The sequence below is a fragment of the Cydia fagiglandana genome, chromosome 12 (assembly GCF_963556715.1).
Source record: "Cydia fagiglandana chromosome 12, ilCydFagi1.1, whole genome shotgun sequence".
In the NCBI taxonomy this organism is placed as follows: Eukaryota; Metazoa; Arthropoda; class Insecta; order Lepidoptera; family Tortricidae; genus Cydia; species Cydia fagiglandana.
In genome coordinates this window covers 12,554,832-12,566,634 of record NC_085943.1, presented here as the reverse complement: position 1 = coordinate 12,566,634, position 11,803 = coordinate 12,554,832, and the positions used below count along the sequence as shown (strand labels likewise).

Here is an 11,803-nt window from a genome sequence, read left to right as displayed (position 1 = left end):
TAAAATCATTCGAAAACAGGAAAAATATGTGTTTTATTTCAAGTCAACCCTTCAATCGTTCTTTCAGACATTACTATTATTATTGAATACCCAAAGCCATAATTTTAGGGAACAGAGGAGATACTTTATAACCCTATCTCATAGGGAAGTGCGACCATCATATCATATCCGTTACGGTACGGTCTTTCAAGTAAGTACTGTGCCAACGTACAAATGTTCACGTTACGATGACAATCATGACCTTTAGGACCTACTAGTTTTTTCCACTTGGCCGTTAAAAATCCTTTCAAGACGTGTTTTAACGTCATCGTCGTAAAAACACAACCAACTATACTTAAACTAGTTGCCGCTTGACAGACTGCCTCCAACAGACAATGCGTCATGACGCATATTAAGTTTGTAGATGGCAGATGCTTTTGGCGCGTCGTTTTATTCGCTGCAATTGATGCTGATTTTGCGGAGCGGCCACGGTGCTCATAAATCATCGATTTATCTGATGGCAACTTATTCCGCAGCAAGCCGCTCTACTCAGTTATATCCATACATCGGGGTTTTCGGTGCGGGAATGATTTCGTGTAATCATAACTTTGTTTATTGTAAAATAATTACCAAACTATGAATTAAACGTAGGTAGTAAGGTCCAAATGTGCTTAGAAATGTTAAATTAGTATCGTTTTTTACAGTTTTTACCTGATGTTTGGCTAGTGTAAAACATTCCCGCACCGAAAACCCCGATGTATAAAATTGTAAAGGTTATAACATACATCCTTAACAATTTTATACTAGAATGTTTTATCCTTAAAACTCAACTTATGTTATTACTTATTATTTAGGTAGAGACATGTGTATTTATTGTGTAAATTACGTTACCATTTACCGCTTTTCGGTACATGGTAACGTATTTTACCAACATTCGAATATAGCTTAGTTTACGTTCCAGATTGACAGGCTAGATAAATAGATGGCAGACGTAATTTTAAATACTAGGGTGCACCAGTACGGTTACCATCAGTTTCTCACTGACATAAACGCCGTCGAGAACGTAATTTACTTTCTATACATCTCGCTCGCACTCGCATATTAGTGCAAACGGGATGTATAGAAAGTAAATTACGTTCTCGACGGCGTTTATGTCAGTGACAAACTGATGGTAACCGTACAGTTCTTGTGACGCAACTGAAATAAACAGTCGTGAATGTTCGTGGTATGCGCCATCTAGTCAGCACGCGATCTATTCTAGGGGCATTACCTTTATACCATTCATTAAAAACAAGACTGATCGTTCATAAACCATATCTCTTTACAATAAGACCTATCATTAAGCAGCAAATATTATCCAAGCCAGAAAGCCTCGTATTAATAGCAACACAAAATAACTGATCATTGATGTACCTTAAAGCTAGTCAAATAAGGTTGATAATAAAACAGTTAAATGTGTCAATATCTAGATTTGTACGCGTCTTTGACCAGATGACCGCGAAAACAAACTGAGGGAAGACGTCTTACATTTACATAAACAAAGTCATTATCTTGTATTATTGTCTTAATTTATTATCATGAGGAAAATGCTCAATTTTATTTTAATTTGCTCAGGTAATAAGATGCTCAGAGTTTAGTGTTCATTTGTTTTTACTGTTTACTTATTTGTAATGATTTTGTGTTTCGGCAGTGTTGTGTTACGTGCAAACGGTGAGATCAAATAAGGATTCTGACAGAATAATTAGAAATAAAAGGGTAAGTTAAGTATAATCTAATCCCTCCTCTAATTAATTTATTAAATTGCCTTAGGTGGTTTATCACGATTTTCGGTTGCAGCCACAGTGTCATAACCACGCAAATTATTTATAAGTAGGTTGGAAGTGGAACTCATTGTTCTCCGCATGACCTTGACATTTAGCGATAATAATGTTTAATAAAAAATAAATGATTAACTTTGTTATTTTATTTAAGGTCAATATTTAAATTATGGTTCGTTATTGTTATTACAAAAGGATATAGAACAAAAAATACACAACATGAAACTGCATGCATGCTAGACTGGATATTTAACATGGAACTACATCCATGTGCCACTGAAAAAGGCGGTCTAGCCTACCTGCCCACTCACTAAAAGTCTGGATCAAAAATTAAACGAATAAAAACGAAAATATTATTGTTTACAATATAATTATTATAATGTGGATGTTAAAAATGATAAATAATCCTTTTCAGCAAGATGTCGACTACAGATGGTCGTGGGGATTCGTTGACGATTATGAAACGACAACAAAAGCAGTGAGTATTTTTACAGTACATACGGCCCTAGTGCGGTAATTAGCACAATACGTGCCTATGTCGAAAATTTAAAGGGCCATATGTACCTACTGTAAAACGTTGTACAATACACGTGCGAAAAGGTAATTCGCAACTCGTGTCGATTTAAAACATTTCGGTCGTATTTCAATTTATCACCACTCGTTGCGAATTTCCTACTTTTTGCAATGTAGTGAGTGTTGTGTAAGGCGATGTATCCCTAGAACCAAATGCGATTTTTACGATTCGTTTCTTTAATATAAGTAACCAAGTAGGTAGCAGTGGCGGCGCGTCCATAAAAGCCGATTCCCACCGGCTTGCCTAGTTTTGGAAGATTGAGCAGAGTTGTAAAGGAAATATGTAAGCCAAATTAGCCCCGGCTTGCCTACTAATATATTTGACGCGCCGCCACTGGTAGGTAGGTGTGTACCTACACTTAGGTAAGTATGTATATTATAAGACAAGTTATTTCCACAGTATTCAAAAAAATATACATAACCTTAAGTACACTTTTTGTTTCGAATTAAGGATTCAAAACAACCCATGACGTAATTTTTGGTTTTTACTATTTTTTATTTAACTTGCAATAGGTACACATATATTTGTATCTTGTAAGCTAAATTAGACCCACATCCCATTACTAAACTGAGCTGAAACTTTCACAATACATTCTACATAGGTACATAATGTCCCTATGTCGTAACCCGTGTTGGGCCACCAAGACCACCGGTGGACGGGCAGCAGCGTCCCTCAAATTCGGTGTACTCGACTGCGATCACCAACCCGCCTGCCAAGCGTGGCGATTATGGCATTCACCCCCCAAAAAAGGGGGAGGCCTATGTTCAGCAGTGGACGTCTTATGGCTGAGATGATGATGATGATGATCACATAATGTAAAATGGTTGACAATGCAATATGCTAGTACCATCGAGCTGATCTGATTATGGACACAAGAGGTGGCAATATAAGAACTCTGTTATCAAGTAACTCAACATACCTAATTATGTTTGGATTGGTTAGAATTGTATTGATGTTTATTCGTTGATTCGTATCTTTATTTTTACGAATATATTTTTACAGAGAAGCCACGAGCCATTGGTAAGCCCCAGTCCAGAACCAGACCCAGAACCCACAGACCCAGAACCCACAGACCCAGAAGTTTGTCAACCATACAATCCACCCACTCCAGACTTCAGTGCGCCTGGGAAAAGGGTCAGCCAAGCGAGTAAGTGTGACGAATAAAATTATTGATTAAGAACACGTCAAATAAAGCATAAAAAAACAGAAGCGTAGAAAATGACTTACTGAATTTTAATTGCCATAATTAGGTATAACATTTATCGGCCGCTTTGCCTAAAATCACACGATGATGATGATATAATTTGTATTTACCGTCTAGCTAACTACACAGATAAAACTATACGAGTAGTTCTGTTCGCTCGCGTTAAGAATGCAGTAAGATCATTATCGTCCGCCGGCCTAGCCACGACCGTAACCAATGAAATCTTTTCTTATTAGAAAGTGAAATTCACAGTGATAATGATGATTTTACTGCATTCTTAACGCGAACGAACTATATAAGGGTCTCTTCTGACGACAAGACCCGAATGACCCACTTAAATAGGGACTAAGAAACTTTAAACTCTGCGAGCATTCCAGATAAACTATCAGATTTCGTGAAACTTTAGAGATGGAATAACCCGACCCCATTCATTTAAATCTCACCTCTACCTGTTGCTCCGTAACTTTTAACATCGTAATAATATCCAGCAGTCCAGGAATTGGAATTGAAATTATGGCTGCTGCGTAATGGCTTTTGATTAAAAAAGGTGAGTTGTGAGTTTGGCGGGAGTTTGGGACAGACGTAATCATTCTGGGCGCTGAAGTTTGTGTAAGTAATCGCTTTTTCAGATTCGATTGTGAATTAGAAAAAAATATAATAAACTTCCGAAAATTGCAAAAACAGGTGAGGTGATTCACATGTTATGGCATCTTTAGGGTCCTGTAGCCAAAATGGCAAAAACGGAACCCTTATAGTTTCGTCATGTCCGTATGTCCGTCCGTTCGTTTGTCACAACCAGTATCTCTAAAACTATAAGGTATATTTTAAGAAATTGAGAACATAGGTATTGTAATTTTATATATTTTATTTATACAGGTTAATATAAAAATACATACATGTAACTAAAATTGAAAAAGCGACCCAAATTGAACCGACGACGACGGTTGAATGATACTTCCATAAAGCATTACCTTCCTCATAAAAATGTAACTATTACCAAGTTCTAACCCGTGTCCTCAAAGATAACCCCTTTTTAAACTGAGGTTTATTACACCAGCATCGTGGGAGGACAGTCTTATCACCAAAATGTCGAGCCTGCTTCTGAAACGTGCGCACATTCGACCTTATGAACATGTTGTGATAACGATTCCACCCGCATCTAACAAAGTTACATACTCGAAGCTTTTGTTGAAGCTTAAAGTTCAAATATGTTTTATTTTTATTGTATCAAAGGATTTCGTTCAAATGGTACGAGGTAGGTTTTGTAGGTACATGAGAAAATACAAAACAATCAGCAAAGCCACAACCAAAATAACACTCCTACTACACAATATTTAAGTATGTATAGTTAGAATCAAAAGTAATTATTTTTAAAAAAGCGATATATATGAATATGTAGAATAATTAGGCTGTAACAGATACGTTTGAACGCAAACTGTAGATATTTATCTCTATTTACATAGATAAGTTTACCAACTTTTCTTAAACACAAGATTAAATACTTAAGTCCAACTCAGGGTTGCCCAACGAATTATGTTCGAAGACCTACAGGTAAGTAGTTGATACGGCAAACAGTTGTAATTAACTTGTGAATAAAATGGTAAATGAGTAGCAGTTATTTCAAATATGGAAAAAAATGCATATTTATAAACTCTGCAGCTACATAACATAGACTCAATTTTTAATCCAGCAAATAAAATGTAATTTAAATTGCAAAGTTTTTGATAAAGCCAATGCAAGCTGTCGTTGCATCTGCTTTTCAGCCATTTGCAACTATTTAGTGATGTGCAAATTTAAGAAATATTACCCTAGCAACGTTGCTGGCAATATTGTACAGAGTAGAATATTCAGCCACAAACAAGACACAAAGAGAATACATTAGTAAATGTTAAAAATACAGACTCAGAATAAGAAATAAACGGAAGTAAAGAAAGAGAAAAAGAAAGAAAGAAAAAGAAAAGAAAGAGAAGAAATGAAAGAGAAGAAGAGAAGAGAAGAGAAGAGAGAGAGAAAGAGTGAAGAGTGAGTGAGTGAGTGTGTGGAGTGAGTGAGTGAACTTCAAATCAAGAGTGAACAGGCACATTCTGGGCGAGCTCGCTCCATCGTAGGCCACGTCTACGCCTCGACTAGCCTGTGGCCATGAGTAAGCCCATTCATAATTTAAAAAAAAACTCCTACTTAGCCTAAAACCGAGATAAGAAAGTTAATTGTATTGTGAATTCGAATATTCATTAGTTTCTTAAATGGAACCGACTAAGACAGGCAGTATTTCCTATTGGCTAATATAACTAAACCTTATAAAACAAAATCCCCCGCCGCTTTTGTCTGTTTGAGTATTCGAAATAACCTAAATTAGTAATAGGGTCCCGTTTAACCCTTTGGGTACGGAACCCTAAAAAGTACAAAACGGATTTTACGGACGGAATAAGGATTCTTGAAAAAGGTTTTAGTGTAAAATTTGTTAAGGTTTACCCGTGCGTAGCCGGGGCGGGTCGCTAGTAATAAAATTATAACTTCTATAACAGAAGGACAAAGTACACATCACTATTAGTTACGAGTACACAAGTTAAATTATTCCATTTCAGAATGCGAGGAGTATATTTGGCACATGAAAATTAGAGATGAGAGACAGAAAAGGAATAACCTGTGTAAGTACTTATACTAGAATAATTGTAAAAAATAAATTGCTTAAACGAAAAATGTTATCTGGGAAGAGCGGGGGTTACAGGTATATTACTATATACTATACTTACTAGGAGACTCCGTTAACTGTAATTATCAAAACAAAATATTTACCTAAATAAATAATCTTTTATTTTCCATTAAGAGGCAACGGAACGAATGAATTATTAACATACCTCGCAATCGAGGTAGCAAAACCGTAGCAGTTGCACATTAAGGTTGACGCATACTTATATTCGTATTTACTAAGTCAAATACAAAAACTATGTTTTAAATTAATTATTTAAGATCTGTTTGCGTGTGATTACGCTAAATAAGGTATTTACATCCTTGTGCTATACACATATCATTACGTTATAAGTAGGTAGAATTTATTTTGTATTTCAAATTAAGAGTAAACAAATTGTGATCAAATAAACAAAAAATTAAAGAAGTAATTTAATAATTTACTTTCCTGAAACACAAATTTAACTTTAAAATTTAAAAAATAGTGGCTTTGTTATCATGAGTCATGATGATGATTCATGACATATGAACGCTAACCTTTACATTCAACTGTCATTTGCTACGGTTTTGCTAACTCGATTGCGAGGTATGATTATTAAATTATAAATTAAGGCAATATTTCCTATGCCTTCAATGTAAAGGTTATATTAGTTTTAGTATTACATATTTGTCTCATTGTATTTAGTTTTATTCCACATTTTAATAAGTTTGTGCATTAATTATACCATAATTTGTCTACTTACTTATTTCATACTTTTTATGTTTATAAATTAAGTTTTTTGATATTTCATTAGGCACACAATATCTGCTGAGCCGACCAAATAAAACGCCCATTCTCGCGGCAATCGGTGGCCATATTACCTTACCAGGCGAATATCCGCACATGGTGAGTTTACAAACCTCCGACTTTGCCTAATTTGACTATAGGAGGGTTAACTGGTGGATAATGCCTTCTGGCATTATGTTTGCCTTTTTTACAGTTATTACTGTGCAATAAAGTTTAAATAAATAAATATAGGCTGCATTTCTACTGGACGGAGATGAGCGGAGATGAACTCTCATCTACGACTACTCAGACGTGCGGGAATCAACTAGAGTTAGACCAAGAAAAGACTGCAGAGATTAGGATAGCCCACGCAGTGCAAGTGTTATTTTAAACGCCAAACTTCTATAAAATGATGACGTATAAACAACACTTGCACTACGTGGGCTATCAAATTTGCTGCAGACTTTTCTTGGTCTAACTCCAATAGCATTTCTCCGCTCCGCTGGATTACAACCAATGCTATTGGTTGATTCCAGCAAGTCTCATCTCCGTGCATTTCCGCATCATTGGGAAGGCAGCCTATGACACTCATTTAAGTCTCACACTTCCGTCTATTTTAGGTTAGGTTAGCTAATAAATTAAGTACTTTGCATTGACTTCATGACTATTTTAAATTTAAGGTGGAAGGAATACATATAATTCAAACTGCAAACTATTATTATATGAATATTATTAATTTCAAATATGGAATTCATCCGAACACGACTTGCGAGTTGCGACCATTTATTTAAACACCTAAGGGCCACTTGCACCATTCACTAACCCGGGGTTAACCTGTTAAACCTGGAGTTACTATGGATACCAGTACAATTTGACATTGGGTTAACGGTTTAACCGGTTAACCTCGGGATAGTGGGATGGTGCAAGTGGCGCTAAGCAAATTATTATATTTCAGGGGGCAGTGGGTTGGAAAGCGGCTGGTGGTGGAACATGGATATTCAAATGTGGCAGCTCTCTCATCAGTCACAAGGTATATAGAGGTACTATTATAAATCAAAAAATAAAACCAATCTTGGTCAGTCTGTGTAAGAATGTCCTATAATGTTTATTTATTTAAAACCTAACTAAACTAAAATAAATCTTAAAATGCTCCCTGCACGATTCGAATGATACCGACAGGCAATCCTCGTTGGATAATCAAATTAGACGCATTGAGTGAGACTTTGGTCTCCTAAAGAGTCTTAAGTCTGTTCAACGGGGCTTTCAAGCGACTCGGAGGTCTAAAATTATTTCCCTGACGTTATTGACATTTTCGTATTTTTTTAGTTCCTACTGACTGCAGCGCACTGCTCCCGCACCTCAGGAAGGGATCCCTCCGTCGAAGACCCAGTACCTAAAATAGTTCGTCTTGGCGACAAAAACATAGCTGACGTGGTGAGTCCTAAATTCTCTATACAGGGTGATTCAGGAGACGTGAGCAGGTAGTCCTGCGCACTGCGCATTTCGTAAATTATAAGCAACTGTCTCGTATCAGTATTAGTGAGGTTAACGTTAATTTTCTAGTCATGTTGAAAAAAAAGGTATTAATTTATTTACGACATGCATGGTCACCCTACAATTAGAATACTAAACTACCGATATTCTGTGTCAAATTGAATGTCATCACTGTCATCACGGACTGGTTACTTTTGGAAACTCGTATCTCACTCAAGTTTGACAGTTTATTTTCTTCGTAACAAAATGCTGTCATTACGGTTAATGCGGTTTTATGTTTATTAATTACCTAGGTCTTGTAGGGTGATCATGATTATAGAGAATTAAATTTGCTCTTACCAAAAAGTTAAATAATAGGAAAAAGTGTAATTGTTTCACCTAAACACGATGGTGATCGATCAATTATCAGTTACTGAGTGTGCAGGATTAGTCCTGCTCACGTCTCATGAATCATCCTGTATATTTACTTTCTTTATTCATTTTCAAACTTAAAATTTTCTGATTTAAACTTTCACGATTATTAAACATTATCAAACTGCACAACGCAATCATCTGCAATCTTAAAACTTAAATACGCGATTAAGTCCCGTTGTGCAGTTTGATAATGTTAAAATTTTCTTCTTATAAAATTAATATTGATCAATGTTATACAAATCGTCAACAATGCAGCTGTAAAGCTCCGTTTAAATAAATACGGGCCCTAGGATCCATATGAAATACTTTGTATGTATTTGATATTATGATAGGCCTTTTTCCAACTTTCAGTTCTCCAACCAACAACTCCCTACTGACAAGACCATCCTAAGAATAACGAAGCACCCAGAATACGCCGCTCCGAAGAAGTACCACGACATAGCGATCATCGAGCTGGTGGACGGTGTCACGGACTTTACTGAGCTGATTCAGCCTGCTTGTCTTTGGGCCAGCTTCGACACTAGCAGTCTTGGTCATAAAGCTAACCTCACTGGGTGGGGGGTGGTTGAGACAAGTTAGTAAAATGTAAAGGTCTTTGAATGTACTTTGGTCTTGAATTTGTGAAAATCAAATGTAACCTAAGGATGCGTCATTACTGCTTCTAACCTTTTATGATGTTACTCGCTACCAGGAACAAACTCACCAATAGGAACTTATACAGAGAATGAGCTGGTTGAGAATATTGTGATCTAAGAAATGAGGTGATTTCCCAGTTGGACTGTCTCATTAGAGATAAAAACTCACTATACCTTCCTTTAAAGTTACTTGGTGTTTTGCAGCGGGTCTCCAATCCTCTCCGGAGCTGCAGGCAGCAGAAGTGGACATCATCGACCCTGGCGTCTGTGACCAGCTTCTGAGGCCGTTCTGCAGCAGATTATGGTGCGGTCTGCAGGAAGGACAAATCTGCGCAGGAAAGCTTGCTGGTGGAGTCGATGCGTGTCAGGTAATATACTTTTCTTTTATGATACAGGGGGTACGGCAGATGTTGTATGGTGCCGCCACGAAGGTATAGATAAATTAACAGTAATTTCTTTCATTCATTCCCCAGGGTGACTCCGGAGGCCCTCTCCAAGTACGAATCCCCGATCTAGACGTCCCCGGACAAGGCACGCTGCACTACGTGATAGGTGTGACTTCGTTCGGGATCGGCTGCGCCCGCTCCAATAAGCCCGGCATTTATGCCAGGGTGTCACAGTACATTGACTGGATTGAAGGGATTGTGTGGAAATAAAATACTGCAAAAAGTGCATTTGTGTTTCATTTGTTTTGTCTGTATTGCCTTTAACACGATTTACGAGTATCATATAAATATTGAAATTAAATTATTATAATTGATTTGCGAAAATCACGTGGTTTATGAATACGTAATCAGATTGTTTTTGTCTCTGTTTATATAGGTATAAAAAATATTATCAAAACTGCGGGCGGGGAATATTTATGGAAAGGTGATATCTTTCTATTTAATGATATACGTAATGTGTCTAATAAATGTCAGTCATATGACCGCTTTTCGAAGGCAAAAAAAAGTGATTGATTGAAAGTGCTTCGTCGATATACCTATATGTATGTGTCGTCGCGGTGTCTTCCACAGCCCGATGACCGACCGCCAGCCTCACTGCTCAAATCGTCCTGGCAGTAATAACCCTAGTTTGCATGTAAGCTGCGCCATTTGTCCCACACAGAGGACATTTGTACGGCGGACATTTTTATGACGGTTTATGAAGTGCCTGGCTTTGTTTGTTCCGTTCGTTCGTATGCGGCTGTTTTGAATAAAGTAAGAGCTAGTCTTATCACACTGGCGATTTGCGGGAGAGTTGAGAGCGAGGCCAGCTCGGGCCCCTATAAGTGTAACACACTATAGCCTACATACCTTCTCAACGGCGAGCAAGCAAGGGCGAACCAGTTGTGCCTTCTTGGTCTCCGGGTGTAGGTATCATGTATATGGCGCTATATTTCTATAGCAGCCTACTACTATCGCGACGTATGGACTGTCCTAACCGCTGCTCATGCACTGCGAAACATATCGCGCGGGTGACTAAAATACTTGAGTAATTAGCTAAAGGGTAGTTTTAAAATCGCTCAGTGGCCCTCACAGATCTATTTAATCTACAGGGTGTATAAATTGCAAGTTGTGAAGGGGTCAAAAGTAGCTCGAAATGGTTCGTATAATATTAGGTACACACGGTTGCTGCGTCGCTAGTTCTTATTTCTTTGAACTTGACTGGACACGCTGCCGCCTGTCTAGAATAGTCTATATACTATATAAATATCAGTACACAACGCGCTCTGTAAGTGGCTAGAATGCCACATCACGCAGACGGATCAGGGCACTGAAGGCAGATTAGGGCAAATCCGCTTTAGATCCGACTAAATGGAATCGCGGAAATCGCTCCACTTTGAAACGCTCGAGCGATTGCTTCGGAAAAAAACAACTTTTAGACGCTTGGGCAATTTGTGTTTGACGTTTAGGATTTATCCTAAAAGTTTTTTGTCAAAACTTTAATTTATCATAACATAAAACCTTTTAGCGCCACTTGCACCATTCCACTAACCCGGGGTTAACCGATTAAACCTAGAGTTACCATGGTTACCAGTACAATTTGACACTTGGTTAACGGCTTAACCGCATAACCACGGGTTAGTGGGATGGTGCATGTGGCCCTTAACTAGCTTCATCCCTATTAACCTGTCCATATTGAACAAGAATCACAGGGTAGATCAGTCACGGGCAGGTACGGCGAGAACGAGCGGCCCCACATTAATCACTCCTGCTTAATATGTGCCCTGACTGATGCTGGGCGGTTGAA

The 11,803-nt window shown here is 37.7% G+C and overlaps 1 protein-coding gene and 1 long non-coding RNA gene across 2 annotated transcripts in view; both read left to right on the top strand.

The window, feature by feature from the left end:
• The window catches only part of LOC134669672 (uncharacterized), a 335,382-nt gene that overhangs the window by 187,245 nt on the left and 136,334 nt on the right, over positions 1-11,803 (top strand). The gene's annotated exons all lie outside the window — the stretch shown is intronic.
• On the top strand, positions 2,191-10,245 carry LOC134669595 (serine protease snake-like). Its single transcript, XM_063527247.1, has 9 exons — positions 2,191-2,274; positions 3,373-3,517; positions 6,160-6,222; positions 7,057-7,148; positions 7,984-8,058; positions 8,355-8,462; positions 9,288-9,510; positions 9,776-9,939; positions 10,045-10,245. The coding sequence occupies exons 1-9, from the start codon at positions 2,191-2,193 to the stop codon at positions 10,225-10,227; spliced, it is 1,137 nt and encodes a 378-aa protein (XP_063383317.1). The 3' UTR covers positions 10,228-10,245.